This window comes from Rhipicephalus microplus, chromosome 4 (genome assembly GCF_043290135.1).
Source record: "Rhipicephalus microplus isolate Deutch F79 chromosome 4, USDA_Rmic, whole genome shotgun sequence".
NCBI lineage: Eukaryota > Metazoa > Arthropoda > Arachnida > Ixodida > Ixodidae > Rhipicephalus > Rhipicephalus microplus.
Genome location: NC_134703.1, coordinates 30,436,103 through 30,454,853, shown reverse-complemented (window position 1 = coordinate 30,454,853; position 18,751 = coordinate 30,436,103). Strand labels below are relative to the sequence as shown.

At 44.2% G+C, this 18,751-nt stretch overlaps 1 protein-coding gene across 5 annotated transcripts in view; it reads right to left on the bottom strand.

The window, feature by feature from the left end:
* The window catches only part of LOC119171819 (uncharacterized), a 460,188-nt gene that overhangs the window by 348,347 nt on the left and 93,090 nt on the right, over window positions 1-18,751 (bottom strand). For 4 of the 5 annotated variants that reach the window (XM_075892443.1, XM_075892448.1, XM_075892446.1 and 1 more), the window contains exons 2-9: window positions 16,389-16,545; window positions 12,321-12,441; window positions 9,167-9,349; window positions 5,776-5,901; window positions 4,482-4,699; window positions 2,726-2,962; window positions 1,246-1,972; window positions 18-394 (exon numbers count right to left, since the gene is read on the bottom strand). In XM_075892443.1, coding sequence (XP_075748558.1) covers window positions 18-394; window positions 1,246-1,972; window positions 2,726-2,962; window positions 4,482-4,699; window positions 5,776-5,901; window positions 9,167-9,349; window positions 12,321-12,441; window positions 16,389-16,496 — 2,097 coding nt within the window. In that variant the 5' untranslated portion in view covers window positions 16,497-16,545. The remainder of the gene's footprint in view (window positions 1-17; window positions 395-1,245; window positions 1,973-2,725; window positions 2,963-4,481; window positions 4,700-5,775; window positions 5,902-9,166; window positions 9,350-12,320; window positions 12,442-16,388; window positions 16,546-18,751) is intronic. The other variant, XM_075892445.1, reaches the window with a different exon arrangement.

Sequence of the window (18,751 nt, the reverse complement as noted above, 5' to 3'; positions counted from 1 at the left end):
GTGATAAGTGAACACACCCTCCGAAGTGGAACTCTGGACTCTTCCACAGCCTTGCGGATGTTGAGGGAACCCCCCCGCTCTGGCAGCTTCCTCGGGAGTGAGTGTTGTTGTGGCAAGTCCTTGAGCACAGGTATGTCATCCAGGATCGGAGGTCCTGTGGTGGCGGGAGGCGTCAGGGCCTTCCCGCCATGAGCTGAAGCCAGCTCTTTCCAGGCGAGAGGATTCTCAAAGACTTCGGGCGAACGTTCCAGCGTCGCCACGGTGCGAATTCGGGTGCGTGGGCTCTGTGGATAGGCCAGCGCAGGCACGGGCGTCTTCTCACCAGCCAGGGTGGTACAATCGGATCGCGGGCTTGACAAGGCAGAGCCTGCATGGTTGGTCAGAACCCTCGGCCCTGAAGCATACCAGGACACAAGCATTTGAAAGTGGAAATAGCAATGGCACAACAGCACATAAGAAGGGTCCTGCAACGTAATAATAACAATAACAACAATAATATCTGACATTATTGACCTTTTACATTTGCGTAAACAGGGTGTCTAAATGACCTTGCTTTGCCTGTCAGCATGTTCATTTTGCCGCCAGTTCAAGCTATCCTCACAACATTCACAGTTGAGACCAACTAAGACTGACAGCTGCATCATGAGTAGAGAGTTTCTCAGGGTGATTATTTTGCTCGCAATTATAGTTGTGCTCATGCAGCCGAGTGTTGACGCACTATCCGGTTGCCATAACTACCAGTCATAATATCATAACGATGTCATAACTCAAACAAAAGAGGAACTATCAAAGCCTCCGCAATGCACCACGCTGGCATTGACAGCTGTGTTAGCGCTCATTCACTATCACAGAACTGGAAGGTCATTGCTTCAAGGCAAGGAAACTAACAGACCCCAAGATACATTGGGCGCTGGATTAAGGATGCACCCTTCTTTTGATGTAGTTCTTGCATATGTGCGAGTGTTTCCTTCTGTTGGTGTTTTTTTCACAACTCCTTTCTTTGATTGTACATACTGTCATAATTCCGTAAAAATTAGATGTTGTCAGTTTGTGCTTGAGTTCTCTTGTATGGTTCATTCTTTGTCTACTTTGTTTTTGTTTCTACATAGCATGGGAAAACGTTTACACTATGCACAACCAAATGGCCCTTACCCTAGCTATTCCACCTTAACCTGCCCTTCACCTTGATTACACCTAAACCTTGTGGTTCATATCTTATGCATTCCAGCACTTCAAGTACCTTACCTCCTCCACCAAGGATGTTTGTCAGTTCATCCTCTGATGAGGTGACATTCACTTTTTTGGGGGCCACGGAAAGCACCCCATCCGACAAGACATTGCCGTCCACCAGCATGCGGTTGACCCTCTTGCTGTCCGCTTCTGTGGGGGCTAGAGAGCCGTTGGTCTTGATACGGTTTTGGTGATGGACTAGTGCCGGTCCTGGAGGAGACGCGCCAGTCACAGAAATCGCCCTTGCTCCCTCTGTCACCACTTCTTCTGCAGGTGGAGGAGGTGGTGGAGGCGGCACTTCGCTCTCCGGCGACCTTGGCATTACTTCCGACAAGCTACTCTGAGACCGAGGGGCGGGAACCGGCCTTGCAGCCAGAACCGGGACAGGCTTGACGACATCGGGGCGCTCCGGCAGCTGCTTGCCGCCAGGCCGACGAATGACCGTGTCGTTGCGCTGTAGCCCCGGTTTGTCGTCTTCGGCCGAGACGCCACTCCCGCTGGAGGACTCGGACGTCTTGCTGGTGTCGTCGGGAGCTGAAGAAGACTCGCTTCCAGAGCCCGGTGGCGAGGTGACATCCTCGGTACCGGAGTCTGAGGAGGGGGGGCTTCTCTGCAGCTTCTTGTCCTTAGCTCCTGAGGCATGCACTTTGCGCTCGTACTCGGCACAGAGCGAGAGGATCTCCTCGAGGCGCTGGCGCTCCTGGCGCTCCTGCTCCTGGTCTCGCAAGCGCTCAGCTACTGCCTGCAACATGAACGCGCAAAATAAGGAGGACAGAGCACAACATTCAGAATTTCTCAGCATGGTGGGATCATAATTAAAAACCAGCAAATTGATGTAAACCCAAGAGATACTAAAAGACAAATTAGAAGCTCTTCAAAACAGCTTTAGTCATTGAGAAAACTAATTAGATGTGTTCGATTTGCCTGCAGCCATGCAGCAGCAAAGCATTGTCGTCATTCTCTCACACCAAAATGTGGGAATTGAAATCCTTCCAAATGTATCATCCATATTTCCTGCCTTCAAATTTTTATTTCTGATGTTTTGACAAGCAAAAAATACTTAAATATTTAAAAATTATACTAAAAAATAAGCAGTCATGCTTTGCTGTTGTAAAAGCACAGCAAGTGTGATGGCACAGGAACAGTGCAACTCCTTGCCCAGACAATTCCTACTTATCTTACACCAGCTGGGAAAAGAAGCAGAAAATAAACAAAGATGTGCAACAGGCAGGAATGTAGCATCATAAAGACCTTCTTATTAGTTCTTTGCCTGGCAGACAACAAAACGATTGACAGCACCGCCTTTACTGGTACCTGTTCTAAACTCTGACCGGCAAGCAAGCGTCAACCTACCCTGTGCAGCATGATAGAACATTATACACCACAGAACGTGAACAAGATTGCATTCCAAGTCACAATGAGATGCCATTGCCTGGCCCCATTGAAGGGCACAGGTTTACCAAACGTAAAAGTATTGCTGCTGCTCGACACTTACCCTGCGGTGCTGTTGAGCCAACTCTACCTCGCAGGCCCGTATGTCCTCGTGGCTGGCCACTCGATGGCCCAGGCGTGGAGACGTGGGGGTGCAGCGGCCACCGGCCACCAGGGGGCTCGCCCGGCCAGACAACGCGCTCACCCGTGGCGACTTGGGTGACTTGGGTGATGAGGATAACGGAGGTGTTGGGGTGAAGCGAGGAGCTGGCTTGCTCGAAGGGCCCCGCAGGGAAGGTGACTGTGTAGCCACGTGGAGGTCAAACAATGCAAGTGTTACTAGTTAGCAATGGCTTTCCATGACAAATAAAAAGGCACAAAAATTAATCATATTGGCACGTGTTGAAAGAAACATGAAATAAGGCCAGTCATCGAAAATACCTATTATAAAATCTTGAGCAAGCATCCCCCTACAGTGAAAGGCTGTCGAACAAGATTTGGGGGGGGGGGGCCAAAGTTTAAGACTACGACGGAAGCGTTGCTCTGAAATATGCATACATGCACTACTAATGAAATGCTTAATTCAACATACATGCTGTTACTGTTTTGCTGAACTGGAGGGAATCTTCATGTGAAATTTCTTGTGTTATGACAAAGGGAGAAGGGTGTTCCTTGAATGTTCCGACGATTTCAATAACTCGGAATGCAATCCTCAGGCACCACACAACAAAGGTACAAAGAAATCATGCACATATGCAGATACTCAACGCTTGGCTTCATGAAAGCTATTGTTGTGTGATACTGTAGTGAAGAACAGCTTTAAGAAAATGGTGGAAAGGAAGGGGCACTTGCTTGGTCATTAGCGCATATCTGAAATCTCCCGAAAAAAAGACAACGGCACTTGCTCAGGTAAAGAGCACATGTTAGGGATCTTACAGTATTTACAGCCAGCTTAAGCTACCAAACAATAATACTTAGCACACATTAAAGGATTTGACAGCTTTAGCTTTTTACGAGCTGCTTGATTATTAAAACATCAACAAAAAGCAGTTGCAAAGCTTAGATCATCTGTTAAATAATACAATTTTGTTTCATTTTTTTCTGGCTAGTTATCCAGTTTGATGCAGACATCGTACAATAATATGCAAAGAGGCATAAAAGCAGTAGCTTAATATTAAAAACAAGCTGTATTGCACCCAATTTCACCGAATGAATAATTCACAATGCCAATGCTGCCTCTTTCTATAGCTAAAGCACAACATACAAAAAGCACAAGAAACACCACTATCTCTCGAAATGCTTGGCTCATTTTAAAAAACAATGCCTGACATGTTTCGTAAAATTTGCTATCCTAAGCACAGGAACAATTTGTGCAAACTAAGTGAATGCATTGTATTTTTCTCAATTAGTGAATTTCTGTTAATTAGTCTCTCAATATTGTGAAGCCGTCGTTGGCAATAATTAATGATCACCAATCATATGTCAGACTATTTTTGGTGTAAAGTAATTTTATTTTTTCAGCAATGCCAGTTAGAGAAATCTGGCACTGCTTCTCAGTGTGTTATATGTCTATTCATCCAGCCTCATCAGGAGTCCGATCAGTCTATGAACAGATCTATGGATCTGAGAAAGTCGCTACAAGGCATACAATGGAGCTGAAAAAAACTTCATCCTTAACAAGGGAACAATGTTCCCTGTACCATCCAAGACTAACACAGACGGCCCCAGCAAGAAAATAGATTTTCCCCTCAGACGATTAAGTTAGACAAGTAATCAACACTCTACGTTCCAGTCGCACCCGAAATTGCAGAAAAACCTACCTGCTCACAAACTCGTGACGGAGGCGATGCCGACACCCTGATCCCGTCCCGAACAAACCAGCGAGGACTCTCAGACGAGGCAACTGGCGGCGACCGGTTGTGGGCAAGGAACTCAAATTTTGAAACCTTCTCGACGAAATCGACGCTGTTGTCTATGTCAAAGGAAGCCGGAGAAGGTGCTCCAGGATTGCCCACATAACGGCCAGGGGGTTCCGTAACTGGACAAGAGAACAGTCACAGAATTTTGCTAAATGTGTACCACAACAACTCAAACATAACATCTCCATTTTGACTATTATCTCCAAATTCATGTAGAACCATGCACTAACCAGCCCCAACCAAGCATTTATTACAGTATGTGGATAAATATGCCTCATGGTTTCCTCAGAAACATATACACGCTAGTTAAGATTTCAAGGTTGTCAACTGTGCCAGATAATGTGAAGCTGTCCCGAATTTTGGTGAAACTCTTCCAGGTATATGGAGGATCATGTCAATACAAATATTTAACTCTCATTAACCTTGGTTCTAGCCAAATTGCCACTGTACAGAGGTTTGCCAACTAAGGCACATTGAACAAAAACTGCCCAACATTGTGCTAAACATGTACATATGTACATACATATGGACAACTGACATATGGAAATACATATGGACAAACATGTACATATGGACAACTTTCCAGCAAGACAGTAATGTTGCAAGGCATCTGTAATACCTCAGTTATGAGGTGGAAATACAAGAAAAAAATGCGCAAGAGAAGAAATATGAATGAAAGGTTGTCACGTGCTGTAAGTGCTCCTTCTGTCAGTTTCTTTTTGTCTGTGTTATGTGAAGAGTTCCCCCTTTTTTTATATATTAATATCTGAAACACATTTCAACCAGTTCAGTTCTACCTTTAACTGAAATATCAAAACGCTTTATCAGGCAAACTTTTGCCTAGAAGGAAAAGCAACACTTGATGACAATGAGGGCAGTGAGCAGGTCCACAGATCTACTTCACACAGGTAAGTTCGTCCAGTATTTGTAGTGTAATGTTTGTGCCATCACACCTTCCAAGGCAGTAATTTCTGTAATATCTACTTTTAAGTTTGTTGGAATAAAATTGCAGGTGACACAATTGTAACAGCATTGTTTAAGTCATTTATGTTACATGCTTAATATAGAAAGCTGCCTCACTAAAATTAGTAGTCACATGCACGAACCTTTTTACTACAGTTTAAGTCTAATAAGCAAAATGTGTGTACTTAAAACCACTGCACAATTAATTTAATGTAAAATAAGAATCACCAACCTGGACGAAAGCTATTAGACATAGGTGGTAGCCTTGCATTTGAGACAGTGTCTTTCTTCAGACCCTGAGCCTCTTCCGGATGGTTGAAGCGAAAAAAGTTTGACCTTCCAATGCAAATCATGCAGCCTGCAAAATGAATCAACCCACAACCAATATAACCATGAGTGCAAATAGCAATGGTTCTGCATTATATTTACAATGTCAGCCACAATGTAATCCTGCTCTGTACAGCAAAACACAACAGCATCTAAAAACATACGGCTGCAGGCGCATATAAAATTGCCCCCGATTCCAGTTAGCCAGTCACCTTAATTTTCTGTTTAACAAGCTAATTATGCCTGTTCACTTTTTATGCAAAACCATCTTGAGGCCCACAAAATGCAAAAAGAAGCTAATATGGCGAATTTCTCAAAAGAATACTAGTAGCCATATAGCCCAACAAAGCATAACTAATCTCATGAAGACGAAGCACAATGTTCCAGCTCGTGTGATAAGCAGTTTAAATCAATGTGAGAGGACAGCTTTAAACTGGCAAGCATAATGCTGTCTTGAGTGACTACCAAGCAAACTCACTCCTTGTTACTAGCGCTGTAAAGAGATCAAACTTGCAACAATGTTCCAAGTCCTTAAAAAAAAAAACTCGCAGTGCTTGACACTCACTATACTCATTTCCTCTATGCAGAAGCATAGTAAATAACATTGCGTAATTGTGATTGTTGATTTGGCTGCACAATCTAAGTTACAATACTATTGTTCTCAGACAGCATAGCCTGCACCACTCACATACACTCCTTGATTTGATGTAGCGCAAGAATAGAGTACAGCAGAAGCGCTATGCATATAAAAACTCCTTCCAATACAAGACATTTCAGCCTGTTTTCATTAATATTGGGAGGCTGAGGCAATTTCCGGTAATGATAACAAGTCACATTAAAATGTACTTGTGCTAATGTTACGTGGAGTATTTCTAATGCTCAGTTGCAATATATACACCTTGACAAAGCTGCACTCCATCATATATTGGAACAGGAGAGCATCAGATCATTGCAACACACCCAAGAACACTGCAATGTCTATGTCAAAAGGGGATTGCACAAGAACAATGACATGCGCATAATGTTTTAAGAAATTAAAATAAAGAACAAAAGAGTTCGACAGTGTTTCCTTGGATTCGTGATATGCAAACTGAAAAGGAAAGGCATGAATAAAAACCAAAAGCAGTGCACTCAAAATAAATTTTTAAAAATGGAAAGCAATGCTAGCAGACTACAAGACTTTGGTGGTAGCAAGCGATTGCACTCAATACTCACAGTTGTCTTCCTCATTCGGTGACGTGGAACAGAAACATGGAATAACTTTTGTAACATTAAAATACTGCTCTCTCACAAAGCACATGAATAAATTCCAGCACATGTGTGAAACTCACAAAGATCAAAACTAGGTATAGCTGGATCAGGTCATGGTAAAACATTTTACACGAGGCATATTATTTCTGCATGCACGTAAACACGATGTGCAGCCACTGTTTAATAAAAGGACATCTGCACTGAGTCCAAAACTTTACCTTAGCCAAGAAGATACACCACATAAACATTCACAAATGACATTAGCAGAGAAACACTAATAAACTGCCAATGTGGAATGATTAGTCCAGCCATTAAGGTACTCATGAACATAAATTTATGGCTCACATACTAATAATGTTCTGTATGCTAACTGCCATCCCTAGTAGAGCCAAATTTACTAAGATAAGTATAAAAACCTTAAGTGTGAATACCACTACTATAATGTTAATTTCTTTTGCCTTTGTGGTAGCTTCTGTTTGTTTTGTTTTTGTTGATGTTTTTTCAACAACAACAAAAAAAGGAAGTGCAATCCACACAAAGAATGATATTAATATATATTAAAATCTATGGTTCTCCAATAGCGCAGTTCCTAGATGAAACGGCCGAAGAAGCACAGTGAAAGGTTCGAAAACACAAAGATATTTTCACTTGTTCAAAAACCATCAATTCTTTTAAGCTAGTCTTTTTCATGTACATTATAGTCACAAAAGCAAGAGGAGTGGCATTCCTTACGTATTTTCTTTTTTAAAATGGCACTGAATATTCAAATTTAAAAGAGCCCTCCAGCACTTTCCCAAGTAGACATGGAATAGGTTCACTAAAGGAGCTCATAGCCTCAGGAAGTGACCACCACAAAATATTTTAAAATCCATCTAGTACGAGCGTAGTGACAAAAATTTTTCGTACGCTACAATTGCGTTCCCTCTCCTCTCCTCCCAACGAAAGTGCTGAAGGCTAAAGAGGGAGAGACGGCATGGGTGAAGAAGGTACATGACGCATGCCTCGTAACCGTGGGCACCTTTTCTTTCTCTTTTTCCAATGCACCGCTTTTCAGTGCGATCACACAGGCACTGAAAGGCGCACTTTGCAGCCTTTTGTAATGGCCCCAGTAACGCTCGAGCAAGGCATGCTCAAATGAGCCAATGGCATGATACTTGGGCTCTGATGCAATAATTTTTCAGCATGTAGCGTCACTTGTGAAGAAAGCGATTTCTAGCTAACATTGAGAATTTACTGTGAATTCCAAGTCGCATGCTGCTCTATAATATTTGGCTCGCGTGTTCTCAGGAGCCTCGACTGCTAATCAGCAGCGTTTTCTGACCATGCTCAAAAAGTGTTGCAGGGCACCACTGAGGTAATACATTCAGAAAGATAGCCAAAGATGTAGTATTAAGGCTATTCTACTAGAAGACAGATGCTGTTCCGCGAAGGTTCAAGAGTTATAAAAAGTTGATGATTAAAAAAACTGGAGTCTCAGAAACCACTTTTAAATAATAATAAAGTCAAGATGATAAAATTTGATGCAATGACAAACTGACAGTTCTTCTTTTCAGTTAAGCAAGGCCCTTTTTTTACTGTCTCTTTTGTTTTACTCTGAAGCTTCCGTTGTCTTTGCCTTTTCAGGACCCTCTTGCCACTGCTAGCTGCTGATGTTTTGCAGAGTAGACAACTTCATCCACTATGTATGTGCAGCAGGTAATTACAACGTAAGCAGCTTGAAAAATTATTATATGATAAGTTTTATTACAAAGTAAGTGTCCGAGCCATATTTTTCCACACATAGCCTTCTTGACAAAACAATAAGCCAAAAGTAGTATTGCAACACTAATTGTAGCTCAAACTTGATATAAAATCCTTTATATTAAATTGTACATTCTTTCAAAGAGCTATCAACTCCATATACTAGTAACTATTATAACACAAAAAAAGCAGACATCATAACCATCAATCAAAGTTGAACACAACTGAAAACATTTCATCTAAATGCAATATACAATGGTGACGACGGAGGAAAACATGGAATGTAAAGATCAAAAGAAGCATACCCTGATGCAACCTCGATGGCTCAGTAACAGCCATCCCATCGATGGATATCACGTTCCCCAGGGGATGTAGGGTAACCTTGCCCGATTCGTTCTGGATGTAACAATGCTCAGCTTCAACAGCTGGACCCTGGACCACAATGTCTTGTGGCATGGAAGCATCATTTCTTCCTATCCTTGTCTTCCCTAAAAGAACAAAAAATCATCCCCAGCGTCATCCTCATCACCAAATTGTGATGCCCCTCATCACATGAACCCTTAAGACCTTCTGTGGGTATTTCACAAGGTGGGAGAGGACCAGCAGTAAAGAAATCCGAACTAGTTAGTATGAACGCCTCGTGTAATAGCACAAAAAACACAGAAACACAGGCGAGAGAGATAATACAGGTGCGGAGATTTAAGTGCCTTATTTTCAGAAGGAGAGCATATATACAACGGGTGTCCCACATAACTTGAGCCAAGAATTAGAAAATGAAAGACACTTCAGTGGCGAATTGAACCAAACGTGTACTACTCACACAAGCCTGTGGGTACTTGGGCTATTTTTTTATTTCTCCCCGTGATAATTGATTATTAGTCTTTAATTATCTGTCTTTTTAATTATGGGCTGGAAACCCAAAATATGAACACTGAGCTGCAGAGCACGTTCAGAAACAACCAACTGAACTGTTTCCTGTACGATACATCTAGCGCTGTTATTTTTTTCAGCGTTGAAAAAAAAAAAGCGTATAGCAGCACTATAGCAGTGTGCTTGCGGTCCGTCACACGGCTTCTTTTCACATTTCGCGGGCATTATTTACAGCGTCAAAAAATAACGACAGTAGACGTATCGTACAGAAATTTAGTCAGTGGTTTCTGAAAGTGCTCTACATCTCACTGTTCATATTTTTAGTTTCCGGCCCATAATTAAAGTATGGATAATTAATAAATATTATTAGTATGGGGAGTAATGAAAAAATAGCCTGAGTACCTACAGGCTAGTGCAAGTAGTATGCGTTTAGTTCAATTCGCCTCCTAAGTGCCTTTCACTTTCGAATTCTTGGCTCAAGTTATGTGGTACACCCTGTATATATATCTGGTCATGTGCAAAGACTCCATTCAACAGCAAAAAATAATTCAGAATTCCCTTTCCCCACTAACTAACCTAAAATCTTGGGAGATCAGTGCATATGCTGCCTGCCTTTGCCTCTTTCAGACAAGTAACTTGCCGATTTCTGGGTTTTGAGTGTGAAAAGTTAATCATAGTTTACTCTTATGCTTTTGGACAGTCATTGCGAATGACCAAATGTATGTTGATATGTTTTCTTTCTGAAAAGAGTCACAGCATTGCCACAAAGGCGAAGCAATGAACACGATAGCAACAACTTGGAAGGTCACACGCAGAATAGAAAGCAGATCGAAACGCGCCCCGCGTTTCTCACGCACAAATGACGTGCGAAACGTACTCACAGGTACAGATGCACGCGAATAAGCGTCTCAGTTATTATTTCGCTGTGTCTGAAAAACGCGTGCTTTTCGCAAACGGAGACTGCAATGATTGCAGTGACCATTGTGCGCCCGGTAAGTACAACAGAATCGTTCCAGGTGAAGCCCGAGGCCAGCCAAGACGTACGATTCTCCCCTCCTCACCAACGCGATACAAGGGCGCGCGAGAGAGCGTCGCTCTCCTCCTCTATGCGGGGCAAAGTTCGCATGGGAGATGTGACGACGCACGCTCATTGCGCCATCTTGCTCGTAATGCTAAAAGCACTATTCCCCCCGAGATGCCCGTCAGCAGCGCTAAGTGGTAGATATAAATAGCTTGCCGTTTCAACGTTGAAGAACGCGCTCCTCGGTGACACAGTGGCTAACGCCTCGCACTCACGATTCAAAGGGCCCAAGTCCAATACCGCGCCCCGGATTCTTTTTTTCTGTTTTTTTTCTTGCATTTTCAAATATATACGTACATATACATATACGGTCAGTGACGTCGACGCCGGCGGCAAAATCCAGCCGAGAATGTCCATGTAGTTGCTATCGCAATAAAAACATCACTCGAAAGTTAGCAGTACTATTGTTTCTGTTGATTGAGTCCCATTGTTTTTCGCTCTATTCCACAATGGAAAAGTAGGAACAGTCAAAGATTCTTTTGGTCATAAGGAAAAATCGGAAGCATAAAGTAAACTATGTGTAATGAAGGAGCATGCAATATTGGGTACACTATGATGTACTTATCGTACAGGTAGTGTGGACATGCGAAAACAGTAAGGAGTGGCAACGGCGTGGCGAAAGTGATATTGTGTGCTACAACAGGCTGCTAGTAGTTGAAAAAAATTTGCATGCTGTAGTTTAAATGAGCTTCGGCCGCAATGGGACGATTATTTCAGAAGTTAGGCCAGCGGGCCTGCTTTGTTTTCCTTTTTTCCGTATATCTTCTATGTGACAACCATTGCAACCCGTACCACGCCTGTAAATCATTCTTCTCTGCAATAATACCCGTACTGCCACGAAGCCCGCTTTAAACATCCAGCAACGAATTTGAAACGCAGCGGCCTGCCCAAAAATAGAGTGGGCTGTTGAAGAGCGTTTCAAAAATTATTTAGAGCCAATGAGTCAACTTATTCGAGCACTGGTACGGCACAAACTGTCAAAATAATTTTAGCTTTTCACTGCAATACAGCAGTAGCCGTTGTCCTTCTAGCCATATCTGACTTGGGTCATTAGTCCTGCCTTTTCGTTATCTCTAATAATAAAAAATAAATTACAGGAAATGCATGTTTATAACATTTTAACGTAATCCAGAAAAGAAAATAATAGCTCGATGACCACCATTTACATGTCACCTCACCTCTTCTTTTTTTTTTCTGAAGTAAGCGAACTTTTTTTCTTTTTAGACGATTTCATCAACTGTCCAAATTTCGTAGAAATGCCCGGCATGTTCGTCGAATAAACGTTCCACGGCTGCAAGCCATTTCCTCGCTCGCAAGTGTTTTAAAAACACTTCAACACCTCCGCGGACGGGCGAGGCTCCTCGCTAAAGGAAACAAAAAATCAAGGTTACGACCAGGCAAGAGTGATCGATAGAAGGACTACACCGATAACAGTGCTCCACAAGTTTCCGCAACAACGACGCGGCACTTGCGGGGGCAAGCAGTAGATGGCGCGCGCACACACGTACCTTCGGGCAGCGGGTGAATGGTGACGGAGGTGCTGAGCCTTCCCCCGCCGAGGCTCACCAGGTGCGGCTTCTCCTGCTGCAGCCGGACCGAATGGCTCGTCTCGATCACCTCCAGGCCATTCTGCGATAAAGGCGCGCCACGATCGCGTTAAGGCCTGGTCACACGTGCGCGTTAAGGCCTGGCCACACGTGCGCGTTAAGGCCTGGTCACACGTACGCGTCGCAAGCACGCAGCCTCTCCCTCCACAGGGAGAAGGCGCGGCACCGAGTCTATACACGCCACGCGCTGTAGCGCGTACGTGTGGTTAGGCCTTTAGCGTTCGAGAGGAGACCTCGGCCTTCGTAAACTACGCCACAGTTTAGTAATCAAGCAAATATTAAATTAATTACTCATACTTGGGGGGATCGCATGCCGAAATCTTTACCATTACGAAGCACGTTGTCAGTGGGGGGGGGGGGGGGCATCCAGAACATGAAAACATCAAGTTGGGTGTGCGTGTATGTGTTTTTAGTGCCCGCCTAATCTAAATACACGGGATATATTTCACATTTCGACTTCCATCGAAATGTCGATGTCGTGTGGTGCGAAAAATGCACGCGAAGCGCGAACGATAACACTGCGAATGCATCGTGTTTCCGTGCACAGAAGCCGGTTGCGCTGATTATTACGGCGCAAACTCAAAATTGTTACGTGGCTCGAATTCGTCAAATCAACTTGGACATGGCCTTACCCGGTTGGCACCGGAAGCGCGCGTTGCCGGTGCCAACCTGGAAGACCACGGCTTACCGCTCCTGACGTGGATGGCGACGCCATCTGGAAGCGATAAAGAAAAGCACTGCGAGAGTTTCTCGGCGCCGTGAAGTCACAACTGCGTTGCTAACAGCGAGGGACGCACCCGCGAGGGACGAACCCGCGGTGCGTCCCTCGCTTTCGGGGTTTTGATGCGCGCAAAATGTGCCTCTTGGATTCGTGATGCCGAGAGCATCGAAATTCAGGGCGAAAATGTGGCAGTGGGTATCAGCATGGGCCAGCGCCACTTGCATGGGCTCATTCACGTCGAAGGCTATTATGCCGGGCCAATGGCGATACACACTAGGCAAATAAGATTTTTTAACGTCCAACAGAACTGCAAATGCTTCTATGTGAGCACGTTTCACTTCCGTGTTATGGACCATTCATATGTAAAAGAAATTAAGCGTTTTCATTATTCTTAAAACCCAACAGTACCTTGCTCAACAGGTGTTGTGACCTCAGGTGGCACAGTTAGTGATGCTATAGGCGTAGCTAGCACTGTGACTCCCCATTCACTTTTACGCTTTTAATTCTGGCCCATAAAATTGAGTCGTGGCAAAAAAAAAAACACACAATGAACTATTTCGTGTACATGCTTTCGGGGTCCCCCGTCATAAAAGTTCTCGCCATGTATTTCGCGCATGCATGCCAGCCTCAGCGGCAAGAAGCAAGTACAAATGTGAGTGCATGGCACATTTCAGAACCGGGGAGATCAATGGCAGTGGTTAGTATCGAAAGTGAAAACGCCGCATTTAGCGCAGTCCCACATGAACCATTAAGCTGCTGGCTCTAAGTGCGCATGAGCAGTGCAGTGCAGAGTGCCACTTGAAGTGGCGACGAATCGGGAAGAAAAAAAAAAACAGTACGTCACAACAGTCGACCACAACTCATCGTGGAAGACCCGGACCGCCACAAAATGTTCGCACCAGCAGAAACAGTAGTGCCGTACAGCGAGCCGCCTAAAAGCGACGCGGCCGGCGCGGACCCTCGGGAGGATCATTAACGCCGCTACTAGGAGTGCACAAGACACGGAGGTGTCTAATGGAAGAGGCGCCCGGCACCGCGCGCCGCAGCAGACGTCATCTTTGGGCAAGGCGCCGCCGGCTCGCGCAGTCGGGCTCGGGCAGGCGAGAGAATCGCTTCCTGTCTGCGTCATTATAACTTTCGTAACGACTGTCTAACCGACACTTCTAGTTTCACTGGCTTACGTCTCCCCCGTCCGTCTCTGTTAAACAGTCCGCGCTCCGCTTGTGGAGACACGACGCACTTCGTCACTCATTTGCCGTCAGTTGGGACTGCTTCGAGGGAAACCACTCGGAGAAAACTGCGAGTGCGCATACAATTGCTGAAGAGCCAACTCGCTTTTTCTTTTTATATTTCAGTTGAAAACAACAAGGGTTCATTCGCTCGGCCACAGAGCTCGTTTCTCTCTGTGGGACGTTCACGAAAACCGACAAAAAACGCGAAGACGGGGGGCATGATTTGTAGTATATATTTTTTAACAGTATTATAGCGATTATCCTATAAATGCGAAGAAGTTAAAGAGGACGAAATGAGAAGTTGCGGCCAGCACCGACTGAAGCAGCAGCAGTCCTCGCATAACGCTGCCCTGCGCTTCTCTGCGCTGCATATTCGCCATATACCAATGGCGACACCTGTCATGCTTCAAGTGGAGACGAAGTTCCAGAGGAGCTTGCACGTGCTGAGGCTTCTCTAATAAGCGTATTCATATCTAGAGAAGCAAGTCTACGCCTTCAACGTGAACGCAGAAGAAAAACTGCACTTGAGTATACGCTGTTTCCTGCAAGTGGTTTTGCCGCCGTTAGTATAGGGCAAACTGCTCAGAAGGAAAGCTATAGTTCTACAATTAGGAAAAAAAAAAAGGTCCGCCGAACGTTTCTTCTTGCAACGCTGAGTTACAGAGCTCGAGTTTCTAATGTACGCACCAGCACGTCCACTTTGCTTTTCGGTAACTACAAAAGGCAACAAAGATCCCCATAATTATTATCTGTGCATCTGAACAATATGGCAGCGTGTTTTCACGCAAAACTGCATCGGCGATGCGTTGAAATCGTTTGAATCGCACAACTAACGGCGCACACACATTTGCTTTGCACGGTGCGCGTACGAAGAAGGCGGTGGAGCAAGGAACTTTCTCGATTTCGCAGGCCTGGGATTATGGAACTTAATAAATAATTATTTATATTTATTTATTTATTTACAAAATACTGCAGACCCATTTAAGGGCCCCAGCAGGAGGGGCAAAGATCATAACATTGCACACAGGTGTAAACAGCAAGATCAAAAAAGATACATCATATACAAAAGATACAAAAACATAGGTCATGGTTAAATACGCTCAAGTGCCTCTACAGAGCTGGTTAACGATTGAGGTAGGCAGTTCCAGTCGTTTATGGCTCGAGGAAAGAACGAGTATTTGAAAATGTTTGTTCTGCCGAAAGACGGTGTTAATGAATGAGTTTGTCAATGCCGGGTTTGTCTTGTCGTGAGCGGTTTCAGATACATATCACGGTTTACTGACAGCTTGTTGTTATTTAAAAGAAAAAGAAATTTGAGCCTGTGAATTATATCGGGCAAGTTCCCTTCTCTCGTGTGAAAGTTGTGCGCTTCCTGCCAGTATCGATTATGGGAGTCTTTGGAGACACACAAGTTCTATATACCTAATGTCGCCATTTATCATGTCCCTATAGCGGAGAACATTTTGCCAAACCCTTAAACAAGGAGTAGCTTCCACGAGGCTATACGCTATGCGCATTCTGTGCTGAACTGGAAACAATAGATCATTTATTTTCGACCTGAGGCGGTTTGCTACAGTAGAAAAACCCTTTTCGAAATATCTTTATTTTATCTGTGCCTGTAATTTTTGTCTTTTAGAGCCTCTATTTCTGGGCTTTTCAATGCGAAGGTATGTGCAGCTCCGAGACTATATTAATCAAGCTAATCGGTTGATTATTATTCGTATCCTAACGTGTATTCTTATCCTAACGTGCCTACAACATTATATACCTATAAAAATAAGCGTATTTCTTCGTTTGATTAGCTCTTATTTTGGAAAAAAAAGTATTTTTTTTAATTTTTTACATATATACATCAGATCAAGCACGGTAATTTCCTAGGCAATCTGTACTCTATTTCTTACTCTACCTTATCCTAAAACTTCACAATACTTTATAAAACCGCTCAATTCTTGTCCGATACCCCAAAGTGGGCATGCGCCACAGTTGATAGGTGAACCAAGCAACGTACTATCTTACCTTGGGCGTTCTCGAGCGTTCGTTGGAGCCGGCGCCGTGGTAGCTGCCGTTCAGGTGAATCGGCGAGCTGTAGAGGTCCGAAGAATTGAGCAATCTCACAGACGCCATCGTCAAAAGCCTTCTGTTGACGTCAGCAGCATAGTAGCCTCAGGGGCATCTGCGAAAACGAATACGGAATATGAGCGGGGTCACTCGAACAGTCGAAGCATGTTGACAATCGAAGAAGCGCACTTAAGAAATCGCATTTGACAGCAAATGAACACGACCTAAAATGTGTTAAAACTATGAAGCGGAACAACCCACACGTGTTTGACGAATTGAAAACTTCTCTAGAATGTGAAACCAAAAACTTACTACTGCTTGAAAATTTAAGACAATTTATGGCGTCAGAACGATTAGATAAAGTGTGGTCGCGTTGAAATGAGCTCAAAATGCGGCTTACATGTGATTTCTTATTCAAAAATTAACACCACAGCCATTTATAGTTAAGGACGCCTATTTCTTTTGTGGCCCACGCATGTATACTACGCGCAGTAGAGTATACGCGAAAGCAAGACGTGACCATAAGTACGCATGCGCACAAGAGCGTTCTACAAATAATTTCGAACTCGTAGTTCTTGGAGATATTTATTATTATTATTATTATTATTATTATTATTATTATTATTATTATTATTATTATTATTATTATTTCCCAACTCACTCGCACACTTCACTGTAATTATAGGCAGACTTCACTCTTAAAGGGGTACGGCAACACTTTTTGAGCATGGTCAGAAAAAGCTGCCGATTGGTAGTAGAGGCTCTCGATAACACGCGTGCCAAATATTATAGCGCAGCACGCGGCCTGGAATTCACAGTAAATTATCAAAGTCAGCTAAAAATAGCTTTCTCTTCTCTCGACAAATCACGTAATAAGCCCAAAAACTCACTCGTAGTAAGCCCATCCATCAGCAATTGGCTGATTTGAACATGGCGCACTTGGTTGTTACAGAGGTCGTCGCGAGAGGCCATCACTTGTCCACGCGTGCACGCGCGATCGCACTGAAGAAGCCGCGCATTCGAAGAGAGAAAAAAAAAAGAAAAACGTGCTCAAGGTCACGACGCGCGAGTGACATTTTTTGTTGGCCCCTCCCATCCCTCCTTGCTTAGCTTCGGGCGCTTTCGTAGGGACGAGAGAAGAGAGAATGCGATTGCAGCGTGTGACAAATCTTTGTAACTCCGCTCGTACTGGACGGATTCTTAATATTTTTGCGGCGTTGACTTTGTGAAGTGATACGCTTTCCCAGTGAATTACCTCCAAGGTTACTCAAAAAAGTGTTTCGGGGCCCCTTTAAGTTTTTGCTCGTACAAATCTTTCCTTGTAGCGTATTCTTGTTACTCTAAGGCACGTCACACTTCCATCCTGCACGCTGATTTCAGTTCTGTATACGTATGCCTCTCCTGTCGATGCAGCGCGAGCGAGTTGCGAATGCATATTCAGCAATTAGTGTCACGAATATAAAGAGGCTCTCAGAGGCAGTGCGGTCAAGGCGTGCCTAAACGACTTTGTTACGGGAGAAGCGAGGAATCGGCTGCCGCAGGGCCGAATGGCAACGCCCTCTGTTAACGGTCTTCAGGGAGGGACAACAACTGAGATGGCACAAAATTTTCGGCCGAAATAAAGGACCAATAAGCCGTTTCGACTGCCCAAGGACGAGTGCGCAGCCAAGAACAATCCAACGAGAAAATGACGATTAACGAAGAGCAAAAAAAAAAAAAAGATGGAACGCGGAAGATAGAGCGTGTATTTTCATTTCCACGCGGATATCCCATGGCAGACTTTTAACGACCAGCCTCTCGCAATGAAGACGTAGTGCAAGAGGTCAAAGAAGCAAAGCCCGCCCTCGAAAGCTGCGAGGGCCGACGGGAATGTTTCATTATTTTTTTTTCTAGCCATAGAGCCACGAAGAACGGATGCCCAAGGCAATAAAAAAGACAGCATAAAGAAAAGTGTCAAAGAAGATACAGAAGCGCTGGTGCTGCTCTTGTGGAGAGAAAGCGAAAGTTTCTGCCAGAAAATGGGAGATTCTCTCTTTTCAGCGCACGAGCAGATCAGCGAAAATAGGCGTCCTTATAAGGCAGGCTCATCCCCCATGTCTTCAATTTGCTACTTGCGGAAAAGTTCAACCACGTGCCACCTATACTCTGTTTGAGAAGTTCCCTTCAACACATGCAGTGGAGGAGGGCCCCCTCAGCCAATAGGAAGCGCGATTAGCCCCTCCACGTGTATTCATCCGCATTGTGTCGTCTTCTCAGCATTCACGGCGTCTGCTGACCAAATTATACAGGCCCATTGCAGTTCATATCTCACTATAGCAGCA